The sequence below is a fragment of the Phaethon aethereus genome (genome assembly GCF_964289735.1).
Source record: "Phaethon aethereus genome assembly, chromosome: 16".
In the NCBI taxonomy this organism is placed as follows: Eukaryota; Metazoa; Chordata; class Aves; order Phaethontiformes; family Phaethontidae; genus Phaethon; species Phaethon aethereus.
The window spans coordinates 3,601,413-3,618,706 of NC_138592.1; the positions used below are offsets into that span (position 1 = coordinate 3,601,413).

A 17,294-nucleotide genomic window follows, 5' to 3' on the forward strand; every position below is an offset into this window, starting at 1 on the left:
GGCGCCTTGGGGCAAAGGGGTAAAAATTCCCCTGCACGCCCCGGAGGCAAAACCCAATAACGATGAAATTATTTTCTCGCGCCGGCGGCGGGCTGGGGCCCGGCCCCGCTGCCCGGCACGGGGGAGAGTTAAACCGGACAATCCATCCGGGACCAAGTGCTCCTGCCCCTCCCGCCGCCCCTTCCCGGGGCCGCGCCGACGGGGAAAAGCGGGGAAAGGGCTTCTGTCCCCGTCGCGAGGCCAGGCCGGGGGGGCTGCAAGGGAGAGAGACGCTCTCCGCTGCTCCCCCCGCAGAGACAGACCTGCAAGCGGGGCGGCCGGGGCCCCGCGGCCCCGACGGGACGGTGAAGGGCCAAAGCGCTGCTCTCCCGAAGCGGCCCAGCCGTGCAGGCGGCAAGCGGGGCCGTGGGGCCGCTATGCGAAAGGTAGGGCGGGCTGGGGGGCAGGCTGGTGAGGACCTCCTCGCCCTTTCCCGTTGGTGTGGGGCTTATTGCAAAGGAGAGCTGCCCGGCCACGGCCCCTGCTACGCGACAGCCCCGACGGCTTCGGCGTGTTCCCCAGTGCCTACCGGCGGCCCAGGGCGCGGGGCGGGCATGGCCTCCCGCCGGGGTGAGCCCCAGAAACGCAGCGAGGGCCGCGAAGGAGAGAGCCACCCCCCAGCCCTCTCCAGGGGGCGGGCGGACCCCGTCGTCCCTGGGGGGTGCGGGGAGCGGCCAGAGGCTCCGGGGCGGTGCGGGACACCCTCGGGGGCCGCATCCTGCCCCCAACCCGCCCCGCCTGGCGCATCCTCCCCCGCCGGGAGCGGAGCCGGCGGGACTTATGCCGGTGTCCGTTTCCCCCCCCCCCCGTGCCGGGAGGCGCCCAATCCTCGCCGGGACCGGGGCGACCCCGCCGGCCGTCACGTGGGCCGGGCCGCACCGGGCCCGGCCGTAAAGAGCCGCCGCCGCCGCCGCCGCCGCCACTTCCCCGCCGGGCGCGGCCAGGGACGCACCCACGGGAGACGGCGGCGGTGGGACGGGAGGGCGCGGGGGAGGGCAGCCCCTCTCTGCCAGGGGGTCGTGGTGGTTGTTTTTGTTTTGTGGTTGTTTTTTTCTCCACCCTCCCCTGTAAACTTTATTCTATTTTTTATTATTACTATTATTATTATTTTTATATTTTTTCCCTGGGATTTCCCTGGATGGTCTGAGCGCAGCCTCATGCCCACCCGGCCATGCCCGGCCCCGCTCCCGGCCCGCTGCCATGTGAGTACCTGCGCGGGAGGGGCGGCCCCGGGGGGGCCGGGATGCTCTTGCGCTGCTCCGCGGCTTCCGCTCTCCGTCCGCACGGGGAGGCACGCCTTGGGATTATTTCGCTTTTTCACAAGCAAATGACAGCACCGGTGGATGGGGGGGGCACACGGGGGGTGCCCCCGGTCCGGGGCCGCTGCCTAAGGGCCGCCGGGACCTCGCGGCCGGCCGCCTCCCCGCCAGCAAGGCCCGGAGGCGAGCTCTAGGCCCGGGGCTCGAAAAAAAAACCCACAAGAAGGGAAATACTTTTGGGGAGGGGGGGAAGAAAAAAAGAAAAAAAATTGTTTTTTTTCCGGGCCATTGGACGCGCCCGGGCGGGCGGAGGGAAGGGGCGGGCGGGAGCCGCTGCCCGTTGCGCGGCGGGTATTTCTCGCCGTGGCTCGGCCCGGCGCCGCGGGTTCCCCCCGCGGGACAAGCTGACCGGAGGAAAGTTTAAAGGAAAAAAATATAAATATATATAAATAATTAGCAATTACAGCCCCTGCGTGAGGCGGGGAAGAGGTGCTTTCGCCGGCGGGTGCGAAGGGCCCCGGGCCGGGCTCTGCCGGGGTCTCAGCCCGCGGCTCTCGGCTCTCCCCCGCAGGTCCCTCTGAGTGAGCCCCTCGGCACCGCCGGGGCGCAGCCGGCCGGGCCCTGAGCAGCCGCCGCCACCGCCGAGGACGGACCATGTATCAGGGTCTGGCCCTCGCCCCCAACCATGGCCAGTCGGCTTATTCCCACGACTCCGGCAACTTCCTCCACTCGTCGGCCGGCTCGCCCGTCTACGTGCCCACCACCCGGGTACCCTCCGTCCTGCAGACGCTGCCCTACCTGCAAGGCTGCGAGCCGCACCAGAGCCACCTCGCCAGCCCCGCGGGCTGGGGGCAGAGCGGCGGCGAGGCCGCCGCTTTCAACGCCGGCAGCCCCCACCCGCCGTCGGGCTTCTCCTACCCCCACAGCCCGCCGGGCAGCAGCCCCCCGGGCCGCGACGGCGCCTACCAGGGGCCCCTGCTGCTGGGCGGCGGGGGCCGGGAGCAGTACGGCAACGCCTTGGTGCGCTCCGTTAACGGGTCTTACTCCAGCCCCTACCCCGCCTACGTGACCCCCGAGATACCGCCTTCCTGGACGGCCGGACACTTTGAGAGCAGCGTGCTGCACAGCCTGCAGACGAGGCAGGCGGCTTTGCCCGGCCGCAGGTCCACCTTCGGTAGGTCGCCGTCGCCCCTCACCGTCGCCTCGGGGCGCCGAGTCTTTCCCTGGCTTTCGGGGGGGGGGGTGTCGGAGCCATCCTCGCCGGGCCAGGAGGGGATGGCTTTACCCAGGGTTGAAGAGATGGTCTGGGCAGGGCGGGTTGACCCTGGACTGAGGTGCTGGGAGGCGTGGGGGGTGTGACACGAAGGGCAAAGAACACGTTTCAAAGGAGAGCAGTTCCCCGCAGGACAGAGGAGCAGAGGCCGTTCAACACCCCCCCCCCCCGCCCCAATATCTCCTTCCCACAATATCGACTTTGTGCCTGTGCTTCAAGACTTACCCTTGTGTTTAAATTAGCGGGGCAGATTTATAGCTGCCTCCCTTTTAAGTAATTTATTGTGGTAAATTAGTTTATGTTTGAACAGACTCTCGGTCTCCTCATTCCGCCGCCCGCAGCCGCCCGCTCTGCGGCCCTCGGGCACTAAACTGCCCTCCGGTTCCTTTGCACCCCCACCGGCGAGGCCTTTTACATCACATCCAAAACTTTTATTTGCTCGGGGCTTGGTTTAAAAGGACTCTCCGTGCTCAGGGTTTATAACCCCGGGGGTGTTTCACCATCCTCCTCCGGCGAGGCTTTGCAAAGACCTTTTCAAAGCCACTTCAAGATCTTAGCCGCGTTATCATCTTTACTGCGGTGAACCGAATTATCTTATCTTTACCCCAACAACAAAGTTAAACCAGGGAAGCAGCCCCCTCCCCACCGACCTGCCTCCCCGTCTCGGCTTTTCCCCCCACGCCGGAGCGGCTCGGGAGCAGTTTCTTTCCAGGATTTTCTCTTTGTCTGGGAAAACCCGCGGCGTTGTGCGGGAAGGGATCAGCCCCGGTCCTGCCGCGGGAGGTGATGGCGCAGAAATCTCTTCCGCGCTTTGAATTTGGTGGTTTCGGATCTGAAAGAGTGGCCGCCGTCCTCTCTGCCGTTTATTTTTTGCTCTCGAATAGTGTAAACCGCTCTTAAGTAGCGTGAACTATTCTTTTTTCGTTTAATGAATTATTGCAACTTTTTTTTACTTTCTAAGTTTTATTTTTATTTTCCATTTTCTCCTTTTTAACTTTTGTTCTTTTTCTTACCGTTGGATCATTATTAATACGATCGAAGATTTAAAAAAAAAAAAGTGTATTTTTTTTCGAAAGAAAGTAACATTCCAAACGGAGGAATTTATTTCAAAAAAAAAAAAAAAGAGAGCGAGAAAAAAGCGGCAGGAGGAAAGAGATCGACTCTCCACCGAAGGGTCCTTCGGTTTTGCTCCGGGCCGCCCGTTTGCCGCGGATCGGGGACGGTGCTCGGAACGGGCATCGCCGCGGCTTCTTCCCGGGGCTTTCGCGGGGTGGGGGGGGGGGCGAAAGACGAGTTGGAGCCTGGCGAGCAGGAGCCCGGGGCCGCGGGCGGCCGGTGGTGGTCCCCCGGGCAGCCCCGAGCCCTTCTCCTCTGGGCAGCGACAAAGGCGCCTTGATGGAAATCAGGAAAATCACCCCATTTTGCACCCATTCCACCCACAATTTATTTTTGGCACCCGGTGCTGGGATAACGCCATGCTCTCCCGCTAATGGGCTCCCTGTCCCTTCCCATCGCAGGGAGACACCCCAGCGCTTTGGGGTCTTTTGGGGGTAATATGCTGTCTTTGAGGAAAATATTAGATTTTAATATAATTAGATTTTAATAAAAGATTAAGGTGTGGAGGAATTAAAGGGGTTTTGGTCCACGCTTTGTCGGGTGGAGGTGAATTCCCACCGGGCAGGGATAGTCCCTGGCAGAGGAGCAGTTGGACACAGAGGATTAGGGACCCTCTCCCACAGGGTCCCCGTGGGGACCCCAGCCCCGGGTGGCCCTGTGCGGTGGGGATGGCTCCTGACCCACACGCCTTGGGTGTCCCTTCCAGAGTACCTGGAGGAGTTCCCCGGGGACGGCCGGGAGTGCGTCAACTGCGGGGCCATGTCCACACCGCTCTGGAGGAAGGACGGCACCGGGCACTACCTGTGCAACGCCTGCGGCCTCTACCACAAAATGAATGGCATCAACCGGCCACTCAAGCCGCAGAAGAGGCTGGTAAGAGGGGGAAATCCCGCAGGGATCCCCCGCTCCACCCGGGGGGTGGCTGGAGGGCAGGAGCCGGGGGGCTGTCGCGGTTGGATCTCTGTACTTGTGTTAGGGACTGTTCGACCCTCGGTTCTCCCACAAATAAAATGCCATCAGCATCGGCAGGAACCCCTTGTTGAGGTGCAGAGCCAGCCCGGGTCTGGAGGAGCGGAGTGCATCCGGAGGGATTGCTGCCCCGGCATGGCTGGTGAGGAGCACAGAGACAGGGCAGCAGGGACCGGAGGGGTCCCGGGGCTGCACGGAGGGGCTGCACTGCAGCCGAGCGGCAGCTGAGCAGCTCTGCCTGTGATCCGGGGCTCTGTGGGCTTCCCCCGGCTCCCTTCTTGCAGTGGGCACATTGCTTTTTATTCTATTATTATTATTATTATTATTATTATTATTATTATTATTATTATTATTATAATTTCCTAGTTCTGCATGCATACACACACGGTCTGGGCAGGGTAGTTGAAGAGGAGACAGGGCTGATCCCGAGCTGGCCCAAGCAGGTTTGCGGCCGCTCGCAATGGGAGCAGGATGGGGCCCAGTTCCCCCCCTGCCTTCACCCGCCTGCCTACGGGGAAATCTGGGGCTTGGTAGTTCCCCATGTCTCTGCAGGTTAAAGCATTAATTCCTGCCCCCCTCCCAGTGTGATATTGGGTTTCCTCCAATTGGGATCCCATCGTGAGAGAGGAAAGGCACCTCCTCTTTTTTTTGTGTAGAGTCGCTTTGGGATGTTTAAATTTGGTGGTAACAGTTTTGGTTTCAGAGCCTGTCATCAGAAGCCGTCATTACAAACAGGATGTTTGTTGGAGCCGTGCTGGGGAACAGCTGGGAGCTCCTTTTGCTTTCACTCGGGGTGTATTCCCGCAGGTTTTTTGTTGTTTTGTTGTTCATTGCAAAACAAATTACTAGCAATAACCCAACAGTGACAAGTTTCTGTGTAAGAAAACTGTAAAAACAAACCAACAAACAAACAAATCGGGATTGAGCAAGAGGTTTCATTCTGATTCCGATCCCGGAAACGTGACTCTGGATTTGCAAACTGAAATGAGCAGCGGCTCCGTGGAAAATCACCCTGGTTTGTTCATCACATCAAAATCACGGCATTTCTGTGAAACATTTATCAATATCCGACAGGATTTGCCTGTCTCACCAAAATCCTCCCCGTCTCCTTTAATTAATGACAGTAAGCCTGCAGCCCGGCAGCGGGCTCTGGCCGCTGCTGTGCTGCTAATCGCAGAGTTACGCTGCTGATTTCTTCACAGCAAAGACGATCCGAGCGCAGAGCGATAGGTGCAAACCAGGTTAAATCCAGCTCCGTGTTTGGGACCGGCATCAAAATGTGGTGCTGGATGAATTTCCAGGGTTTTTTGGAACAGCTTTTCCCCAAAGGAATTGGAGTGGTCTCACTGCTATTCAGTGTTTTGTGTCGGCGTGTGGGAAGGGAGACAGCCTTGTGTTGCCCGCACCCTACGCGCGTGGTGCAGGCAGCTCCCTGCCTGCTCCGCCGTCGTTGCCGGCACGGCCCCACGCGTAGCACCCGCGAGGCATTTTTCGGCAAAGATTTTAACAAAGTTTTCTGGTGGAGGACGCTGGTTTGCAGAGTTGAGACCGTTTCCCAAGGATAAGCAAATCTTGCCGGGAATTATCAAAGCACTTCCAACCTTTTTTATGATTATTTTGGCAATCAGTGCAATAATGATAAAGCCCAAATGAAAGAGACGATTCTTATCCAGGGGAAATGTTTCGGTAAGGTTGAAATACTTCAGGGGGTTTTGTTTTATGGATTAGAGAAGGGGCTGCAATTTTGACTTTCCATCCTGATACTGGAATGAAACATTTCAAAATCTTGGATTTTCCCAAGAGTTTGAAATGTCATGTTGCAACGAGTTCTGCCCCGTCAGAGGAAGGGGGATCCACTGATGATGGACAAGAGGGTGCCAGGCGTACTCTGCAAATCCACCACCGAGGGAGCGACCTGCACCCCTGTGGCTTGGGATTTTTCTTCCCCCGAATGATTATCATGGCAGGGGATGTGTTCCCTGCCCATAAGCACGGGCTGGCTCGGAGCAGAGCGGCGAACACGGTGACACACCGTTGCTCTAGGAACGATGAAATCGGCTGTTTCACAATGCGGTGAAATACAGGCGCGGGGAAGAAAAATGCTTGCTTTTGTCCTTTACGTTATGACCTTTGTTCTGTAAGTAGATGCCGCGCTGGGAGTTATTCTGACTTCTGTTTTCACAAAGCAAAGTCCTGCTGAAAGCCCCGGAGAACGCGGCGTGGCCCAGATAACACTGCGGGAATGACGTCCTGCAGCTCGGTAGCACTCAGTCTATTGTGCGTGGGAGCGGGCGAGCAATAGTATTCTAGCTTCCAGTTCATTTTTTGTCTCTTTTTTTGCGGTAAGGACAACATCCTTTGCGCAGCAGGGACAGCCGTTTTGCTACAGCCCGTGGCTGGATTCAAAGCAGTGTGGCTTTTAGCAGAAAGGATTTATCTCGGCGGAGGATGGGAGCAGCACTTTATTTTAGGCACTACCTTTTCTAGCCAAAGTTTCTCAGTACGTTTCACAAGAAGATACCTTAGACCCGGTCCTAAAAGCCAAATCACTTTTACCATCCAGGAGCAGCCGCTGTAGGCGGATGGCTCCGTCCTGGCACACGCAGTCCCCCCGTGAAGGAGCAGAGCCGTCCCGTGCTCAGCAGCTCCCACACCATCCTGCGTCGAAGGACTAACCTGGAGTTGAGTTTTGCTGGCTTGGCTCAGGGGGTATTTTTTTCAGCCTGTCCTTTTTTACAGTTTGCAATGCATACATAGTGGGTTTGGTGACCCTTTTGGGGAAGGTGGGGTTGGGACTGATCACAGCCCTGGGACAATCTAATAGGACCCTAGAGCCGTGCGGTGTTCACGGTGCGTGCCTTGGCTTTCTCCTGGCCTTCAGTTCCTGCTGCTCCCTTGTCCTCCAAGGTACAGCTTTGCCCAGAGCCATGGTAACAAAGGCAAATCTCAGCAGATGCTGCTGCCTTCGGCTCTGAGCCTCAGATCTGCCTGCTTTCGGGAGCTGAGCTCGGGTATCTCGGCACGCTTTGCTGCAACCTCTTTCCTAGCACCACCAGGTCCCCTCCGTCCTGCTGGCAAGGGGGACGGAGAAGCGTTGCTTAAACCTGGGGGTTCAGAGGCTTCTTTTTTTCCTGTGAAACCCTGTGGTTTCATTTCCACCTTTGAAAAGGAGGTGAAGCAAAGTCTCTGACGGCTTTGGCCTTGCTCAGAAGACTTGCCCTGCTGGCTCTGAATTTTTTGGGCTCTCCAAGCAGCGTTCACACACAGTTGATTCAATGAGCAGCAGTTCACCATTCCTTGAGCTTATCAGCAGCACTTGGCCGTCAAGCCCGGTCCATGAAGAGTTTTTGTTTGAGTGTATGCTGCATTTGTATAAATAAACACTGGAGCACAATGTTGAAGTCAACAACTTCCTAGACAAGGTCAGAATGGTACAAAGGCAGCTGGGTGGAGGCAGGCAGAAATGCATTTTCTTTTAAGGGAACTGCTGGGAAACCAGCAATAACGTATTGTACCCTCGTCCTTCAGTAAGCAATAGTAGCCTTGACTGTCTCTTTCTTGCTAAGCTGGCAAGTTACGGTGCAGGGCCAGGTTCTGGTGGGGTTTCTGGGGTTTGAGTTGTAATATCTGGTCATGGAGGGTGGTTTCTGCTCTCCCTGGCTGTGCGAGGATGAGGCAGCCCACAGAATGATGTGCAGGAGATGCAGAAGGCACGTGCCGCTGCCCCAGCAGAAGGCCAGCGAGCAGGTTGTGACGCAGTGCTGGAAGGGTGGGCAGAGCTCTGGCAGGGCTGGCATTGCCCTTGGGCCACCAAAGTGACAGGTCTCATTGCCACCTCATCTGCAAGACGCGGACAAAACACCGTACGAAATAGGGACAGTGTGTCCCTCTGTCCCAGGGACCTGTGGTGGCCCAGAAATCTCGGGGCTTTCCAAAGGGCTTTGTGTTGTCCTTCCTCCATCTGCGGGCGATGACAGATCTCACAGTTTCCCCAGGGCTGAGCGCCTCCAAATTCCCCTCCGCGCCCTTGGCAGGAGCTGGTCCTCAGAGCCCTTGCACCCATCGGGTGCTCAGCACCTCCCTCTGCTCCCATCGGGGCTGAGGTCCCTCCTGGTTGCAGGGGTGGACGGCACAGCTCCGGCAGCTGAAGGACTTTAAGCAAGCTCTGTAGCTGCTCCAGGATCTCGCTGTGACACCATGTCCCATATTAGGGACAAGGATTGCTGTCCCCTCCTCTGTGCCAGGCTTGTCAGCTCACACCTTGGTGTATTACTATTTTTGCCTGGTTGTTTCTTGAAAGCTGAATAATTTCCAAAGCGATACCGTTATTTGCAAATAGTTGCTGAGACGTCTTTGCTGAGCAACGAGTGAATCAAAGCTTGGGCATGTCACTTGTGTCTCTTGAAACTCAAAGCTGATCTTTATTTGACTGCTAACCTTGTAAAAACATTTCGGTTTTATTTGTACTCTTCCCACCTCATTCGTCATATTCCTCAGTCATGATATCAAGCAATAAGGGAAGAATAAACAAACAGGGAGTTCTTCACTGCCTGCATTGCCTATCGTCTGCCTTTGAGAGGAATCAAAGTGATTTTCCTCAAGGCTGAAGAACATATTAAAACACCTGAACGTGGAAAGCCTGTGATATTACTTATGTCGCTGGTATCTTATACTTAGTGAAGTCTTTTATTAAAATAGTTTCAACACCTAGAGTTAATAAACTTTCAAATGAAATGCCTATTGAGCTGACAAGTCTGGATATAGGGACTTGTGAATTTTCCAGTGGCTTGGAGTACGGTTGTCAGAAACGGGTTTGCTGCTTCTGCCAGAATATTTTCCTTCTCCGTTTGGAATTATTAACTTTTCAGAGCCAGCAGTCACTGCACTCACAAAATATGTCATTAATTAATGTTTGCATGGTGTTTCTGCAGCCTGTAAGAGAACAGATTATCTGCGAGACGTGTAAAGAATAACCTCCCTGGTCCCATCATGGGCCAGTTCAGTTTGGTTCTGCTCAGTTCAGCCAATTGATTCCATTTGGTTTAAACCAGAGATTAACTGGGATGTTGTTAACTTTAGTGGTAGTTCTGAGTGCAGAAAACCAGAACAAGAGTTCACCTGAAGCGTGAGGAGTTTTCTTTGTGCTCTTGAAGCCTGGCTGGCATTTTCCATCTCTTGCTCCGTCTGAGTGAATCTCCTGGAGGAAAGTTCTCTGTGATCTGAGTCCTGATCACTTGCAGCAGATTTGTTCGAAGTTTGTGAAACGAGTTGCAAGGATATTTGCCAGGCTTATCAAGCTCAATGAAAAAAAGCACTTGCAAATTAGAGTGATCTCATTTGAATGTAATTTCTTTGATCTGAATTTGGCTATCATGTGTGTTTCACATTTTCCAGGAAATTAATGTAATTGGAGATTTTATTTTTATATGAAAGAAAACTTCCCAATTAATCATTCTTATGTGTGCATCCATGTGTGTGTGTGCTTGTTTTTAAGTCTTCATCTAGACGTGCTGGCCTATGTTGCACTAACTGCCACACAACCAATACCACCCTCTGGAGAAGGAACGCCGAAGGGGAGCCCGTCTGCAACGCCTGCGGGTTGTACATGAAGCTCCATGGGGTGAGGAGCGCGTCTGCACCGGGAGGGACCCTTTGGGTGCTGGGATCACCACCCAGCAGGTCCAAGATATCCAGGTCTGGAGGGACCAGCTTCTAGACTGGACCCAGAAGAGCCGTAACCCAGTCCTGTCTCCTTGAACAGTTGAAATCTCGGTCTCCCGGGGTTCTCCAGAATAAGGCTAAGGGTGCACTGGAACACTCTCAGGACGTTCTCCTGCATAGAGGAGAGATTTCTGGCGCTGGGTGGCTCTTAATCAGGTTGTTTGCCAAGTTACTCCCCAAAAAGAAAGCTTACCAGTGGCTGGAGGCCGAAGCTCCCCAAACCCAGACTGGAGATAAGGAGCATATTTCTTCTAGATGTGGTAATTAAGAATGCGTGAAGGATGCTAAGGAGTCCACGTGGAGGCTGGCTGATAACATTTATCCCCAGAGGATGGGAACTGTTGGTAACATGTCCATCAGCCAAAGAGGAGACTTCATCCCTCCATCCAGGCCTCTTCAGATTTCGGCTGTAAAGGTTAAAGTCTCTTTATCCCATGACTGTTCCCTCTGAGCCATGTAGGCTCTCCGTCTGTCAGTGTAATTTAATAGGGCCCTGTCATAAAGGTCACTAATAAATCAGGAAAAGGAAAATAGGAAATAAAGGAAAAAACAGAATTTGTGGGAAAGCCTTAGCTGTTAGCCTTATACATCTTCCAGCCAAGGCCTGTCGCGGAGAAAAATAGCACTTAGTGAAGGACAAGGACTTTAGGTGCTTTGCATGAGCTACAGCACGTAAATAGGAGAGCAACATGTGTGTGGGAAGGAGCGAAGTAAAATACAGTATTAATGATTCCAAATTTTATGAATGTCAAGGTACCACGACCTCTGGCCATGAAAAAGGAAAGCATCCAGACGAGGAAAAGGAAGCCTAAAAACATTACCAAAGGCAAAACCTCAACAGGTACAGTGCTGCTGTGATCCATCACGGGGGCTTGGAGCACAATTCACCTCAATATGTCTTCTGCAAGAAATTATGATAGTTAGAAAATAATATTGTGATTTTTTTTTTCCCCTGATGATTGCTTTAGATGTAGGACCTGTATTTATGCATAGACCTTCCATGAAAGGAGGATGATAGGTGGGAAGTCTCACCGCTGCCGTATTCCCATGAGGTTTCTTTGCACTGCGGGCACCCAGCTCCAGCCCAGCAGCGCTCATGTTCAAGCAGATCTGGGCTAAATTGAGTAATGGGAAAAAACAGGACTGGGAATGGTGTATTAGAGAGTCAGGGGAAGATATCACGGCACATTCAACATCAGCCCATCTGGCCTGTACCAGGACCAGCACTGCCAGGCTCTGACAGGGTGCTCCTCCTCCTCCATCAGCATCTTGGCAGCCAAATGCAAAGCCTTACCCTGACAGAGATGTGGTGGAGCAGAGAAGAGTAGAGTTGTGCCATGAGCTGTGATGCTAACCATTAAAATATAAATTTCCTTACGAGCAGATTTACACCTATGTTTCTTCACCATCCCGTACCGATTGTTTTTCAGGGTCTACAACTTCGGCCACTAACTCCCCTTCTTCCATTACGAACTCAGACAGCACGGTCACTTTAAAGTCGGAGCCCAGCGCGACCTCGCAGTATCCCGGACAAACCATCGTGTCGGTGTCCCAGGTAAGGCACAGGGGCCCACAGCCATCGCCTGCTGGGGCGGGTGCTGCTCACGCCTCGGCCGGCACTGACCTGCGAGGACGTGATGAGGCTAAGCAATTAGTTCATTGCACTGGGGCCACCAGCCTGGTGGACTGCCTCAGAGCGAGGAGAGCAGGGAGCGGGAGCCAGGACGTTGTGCGCCAGGAAGGGCTGCAGCCTGTTGGCTCCCCATCGGCTCTTCCAGGTTGCAGTGGGGAACTGGGAGGTCCAAGCCTGGAGGCGATGGGTGGCGAACCATCTTTGGCACAGAGCTGGGTTTGATTCCCATCTCCTGCCTTGAAATCTTGGGAGTTACAACCCCGTCAAGTTGGTGGGATTAGCCCAGGGTGGAAATTTCTGTGGCTGCCTAGAAAAGGCTCCCTGGGCATACGCTACCTGCACCCTGAGGTGCTCAGCCCTCTCAGAGCTGTAATGCTGTCAGAGAGCCCAGACTGCCAGGCTGTGCTGCTGCCCCGAGGATTTCCTTGGGGTGGGTTGCTGTTTTGTCTTGACGGAGGCAAAAATGGCTCTAAATCAACCCGCACATCAAAATTTTGTGACCCAGCACTATCTTTATGCTGGGGCTAAGCCCTTCCTGAGCTGGACGTGTGTGCATGGAGGGGAAGCTCAGCTCCAGCACCCCAGCGCCTGGCACGGTGCCAGCCGTGCCGTGTGGGAGAGGGGGTTTTTTTGGCTGAAACTGATAAATCTGATTTGTGCTGTGCCCTTAAAAAATATACGCATGCCTAGAGATCTCCAAACCAGACACGTCTAGGCAATAAATAAACGCAAATGCGTGCCGGGATGCTTCCTCCCCACTTGGTCCTTGCTGGGGACGGAGCACCCTTCCTGCCCCGCTGCGGGCTCCTCCGAAGGGCAGCAGTAACATCAGGGATAACCCTCCCTGTTCGTAATCCAGCCTAGTCCTGCCACCGCCTTGTGACAAGGCGGAGAGTGACCCGTTGGCTAATAACAGGCTTTCTAACGACTTTCTGCTTCCCTCCCCGGGGCAGGCGCAGAGCCAGTCGGACGAGGCGCTGGCCGGCGGCCACGGCGAGTTCAAATTCGAGCCCGAGGACTACACCTTCTCCCCCACCACCATGGCCCCGCAGCCCGGGCTGAGCGTGCCGCTCCGGCAGGACTCCTGGTGTGCCCTGGCGCTCGCCTAGAAACCCCCAACCTCCAGCAAAAAGCCTCGGGACCAACATTTTTGGCTGGCCCTGCAAACGGCCGACGGGCAGGAGGACGGGCTGCCCCGGCGCTTCGGGACTGCGGGTGTTGAGCCACGGCCGCAGGACAGGTTTCTCTTGGAGGATGCGTGTGGAAAACGCTGGCTGGACAGGGCTGGGATGGTCCTGCTGTGGCACCAGCTCCCCAGAAAGCTCATCGTCAGCCGGAGCGACCCAGGGTTGCCTCCCCGAGGCCGGAGCCCCGGGGCCGCCTCCGTTTTCCCGGGGAAAGCCTTCCTCCTTTGAGATGAAACCAGCAAATAAATGCATCCCAGAATCTATGTTTATTCGCAGTGATTTCTCCCTCCTATGACTCCTCTGTGTGCAATTTATTCCACTTTCCAATAAAGACTGCAATAACGTGGCACCAAATAACTTAATTTTATTAAAATGTAAACTGTATGGCCTCCCTTATGTTTTATTGGCCACAACAGGAGGAAAAGAGGAAAAAAAAAGCGATGGTTGTTTTAAACATTTACTGGTTTGTATTAAAAATGATCATCTCTATAGAGTGTTAGCTTCTGAAGCGTTTAGCGTATCGACACTGAGCTGATGAGTCATACATGAAATAAACACGCTGCTCTTCCCTTTCCAGCTCCAAACAAAGATTTTTTTATTATTATTTTAGGCAAACCACATGACAAAAATGGTCAAAAACCTCCCAATAATAAAAGAATACTGAAATGCTGGTTTTCTTTTGTATTTCCTGATTGTTTTTGAATTGCCACCTCTGAGCATTAGAAAATCAGAAGTTAATCCTCCGAAAGTTAAGAGAAAGGTTTGAGGGACTGAAAAATAAAGGGTGTTTTGCAGGTATGTTTGTTTCTGTCCAGTTTTGGGGATGTTTTGAATGGAGGATTTCCAGCTTTCAGCCATGCAGGGCAGAGATTCCTTTTTAATTATTTTAATAAAAGCCAGGTAGAAAATAATTCCTTGGAGCTGAGCTGTAGCAAAAGCTCATCAGTGATGCACATCACACTGCCAAAAGCTGGCAACGGTGCATTTCTGCAGCTTCTCGGAGCTGCCCCGGGGAGATGGGCGACGGAGAGATGTGCCCTGCTGGAGGCATGCGAGGGGGCCCTGAGGCTCCCGAGGAGCCTGGGGGTGAGGAGACCATACCGAGGATGGGAGATGGGTGGGAAATGAAGAGGGAGCAAGGTCATGAAGTTACTTCTATGGCCTGCTTCGTTTGTTATTTCTAAATCGAATCCCCAGCCTGGCTGAAGGGCTATTTATGGCCAGGAAGCCGTCAAGTAATAGTTCCTTAATATAGAAGTTGACCTGTCCAGGGCTTCCTGCAGCAACTCTTCCTCTTGTCAGAAGAGATGGATCACTTGATTTTTATTATAAATAACAGGCTAGAGATGAGAAGGGAGAGTGAATCTGATGTCAAGTAGCAACTCGGCTGAGATGGAGGACAATGCTCTCCACCATGCAACCCTTGCTGGAGGAAAGGAGATGCTCCAGGCGCTGGGGAGCATTGGTCCCCTCCAGTGCTGCTGTAGCTCAGCGGCTGGTCCCTCAACGTAGCCCTGTGCAGGCACGGGGGGTTTCAAGCCACCATTTTATCAAAGCCCATGGATGAAAACGGTCTTTGGAGGAGTATTTCTTGTGCCTCCAGAGCTTCACTAGCAGCTTGCATCATGCCAAGCTCCAGTGCCAGGCGGAGGCTGTCACGGAGGGGCATCCCCCCAGCGCTGGGCTCGGCAATGGCACGCTATATTTGCATGGCCAGGCTCTCACCATGGATCCATGTCTCCCCGGTTTGTTTTTCCACTCTCTGGCGTGCCAACATCCGCAGCAGAGCCGGGCACAGCCGTGCAGCAGATAAGCCAGCAGCACAGGGCTGGCAGAGGGACACCATCCCCAAATCCAGCCCAAACTGTGCCTCTGGGAGTCAGGAAAATGGGTGATGTGGCCTGGACTCAGGCGACCTGCAGGCGCCCGAGGCGGCATGTCGGGACACGGGCGGGCAGGAGGGAGCAGGAGCCCTGGGCGTAGCATGAGTAACGCTCCTGGGCAGCTCCCCAAACCCCAAGATTTGCAGGCAAAAAAAAAGGCAGAGCAACACAAGTCGTAGCAAGATGATTTCTATGGACGATGGCAGGGGGTCCTTGCTTTTTCATCTGTGTGACCCCCAGGGGGAGAGTTATTTTAAAGGCAAACAAGGAGACCCAAACAATGCCAAGATGTTGACACCAGTGGCTCCAGCAGTTTTATTTATTGCCTGTTGGTAACCGTTGACCGGGCGTCGGGATGCTCTGGGGGCTGGTGGCTGACGAAACGAGGCAGAGGGACAAGAAGTGAAACAACCGGGACATGTATAATTTTTCCTTCCTGCTCACTCCCTGCACTCACTGGACGGCACCATCCACAACGCTGGTTTTTCATTTCTTAGAGGTGTCTTCCCATCTTTCGTTCCCATCCCCAAGGCGGGAGCCGTCCCCACAAGCTTCTGTCTCCTGGTCAGCCCTAACGGGAGAGGCAGCGCCGTCTGCACAGCCCTGCGGGACAGGGGAGGCTTCCCCTCTTCCCGGTCCTTGCAGCCCCAGAGGAGCCAGCAGCCGGGAAGCTCACGCTGTGCAGGTCCCAGCCTTGCGGCAGCTGCATCCAGAGGGACCCATACACCTTCCGGCCATTACCTTCCCAACCTACCACTTTGAAGACCTTCCTTGGGGGGTCCACGTCCCTTTGTACCCCTCGTTACATGGCGAAGAGGAGCATTTTCCCCAAAAGTTGTGAACAAAAACCACGAGAAAGTTTGCGTCTCCCCAGTTCATGCTACCTCCTCAATCCTGCTCCTACAGCCTCCGGGCGCCCGCTTGCGCAGCCCAGCTCGGCCCGCATGCTTGCAGGAGCTTGGATGGTTGGGGCGGCAGCAATGGAGGGGATCAGACCCAAAACTGAGGTCCGGGAGAACCAGACCCCCCAGCTGATCTGGAGGTTATGGGCATCCCAGGCGGCATCCGCTGTCCTGCACCTCCTGAGTGCAGCCAGCGGGCAGGAGCTGCCTTCGGTGGGACCCTGCCCCGGCTGCGCTAACAGCACCATCGCCGGCTTCTGTGGCCAGGCCCACCCCTCCCTGCCCCATCCCCGAACAAGGCTGGTTTGCAGACGCACTCCAGAGACCAACTTTTACTTCTCTATCCCAAACCTTTCTCAATCCTCTTGGTCCTCTCTCCCCTTCCCTGGTGTGGATTTGCTCTCCTACAGGTCTGGTGGCTTGTGGACAACTATTATCTTTACTGTTGTTGTACAGCTGCCTCGGAGCTATCAATTGCCTTTGTTCAAAGGTCACCTGCCCAGATGATTTTACAACATGACTACAATGATCTGTTCCATTTTGCACTTTATACTGATGCCACAGTGATTTTTACCAAGTCAGCGAGTGAGTAATGAAGCACTTGAGCCTATAAACACATGTTGTTCTTGTTTATGATCATATTAATGGCACACTAAAATCATTGCTCACCCAAGCAGTTGCTTTAAAAAAAAATAAAGTTAGTTTCTTTTTGCTTTCTGCATGGAAAATGGAAAGTTGTGGTTTAATTTCTGCTGGGAGCCCTGCGGCGGCAGACTCTCTAACGGGGTTAGAGCTTTTACGTCGGAGCGGAGAGCCTCCTTTTTTCTGCGTTGCACGTGGAAGTCTGCAGCACAACTTGTGTGGCAGCTCAGCTGCTGAGCGGGCCCTGCCTGGACCGCGTCCACCACCCAGCTGCAGATAGGTTTGACTCTTCCTCTGCACAAGCTCCGGGGACACACAACCCCCAGGTGAAGCCGTGCACCGAGGCCGCTGGTGAGGCTGATTCCGTCACGGTTATAAGAGGATGGGGACATGGAGGTTCCTTTCCTTGGTCATAGTGCTTGGCAAGTCTATGAGGCTGTGGAGCCGTAGAGGTTTTTCCTGGCAAGCAGGCAGAGGCGCGGCCGTGAGCCGGGCACAGCAGTGCCCAGGGGCTGAGGGGGCTCTGCCGCTGGGTTTTGGTGGCTCTGGGAGTGCTTGGGGATGCAGAGAGGCAAATTCACTGTTACGTCCCTGTCCTTGTACGCTGCTTCCCTGCTCCTCTCCAGTGCTTTTTGTTATGAAGTTACTTGTGTAGCAGGCAGGAAAACAC

General features: G+C 54.5%; 1 protein-coding gene across 1 annotated transcript; it reads left to right on the forward strand.

Moving 5' to 3' along the window:
• Positions 1 to 296: 296 nt before the first annotated feature.
• GATA5 (GATA binding protein 5) lies at positions 297 to 13,119 on the forward strand (the record flags this gene model as incomplete). The annotated part of the gene is made up of 6 exons (XM_082007208.1): positions 297 to 2,472; positions 4,394 to 4,560; positions 10,151 to 10,276; positions 11,131 to 11,218; positions 11,808 to 11,932; positions 12,964 to 13,119. The coding sequence occupies exons 1-6, from the start codon at positions 1,953 to 1,955 to the stop codon at positions 13,117 to 13,119; spliced, it is 1,182 nt and encodes a 393-aa protein (XP_081863334.1). The 5' UTR covers positions 297 to 1,952.
• Positions 13,120 to 17,294: the final 4,175 nt, after the last annotated feature.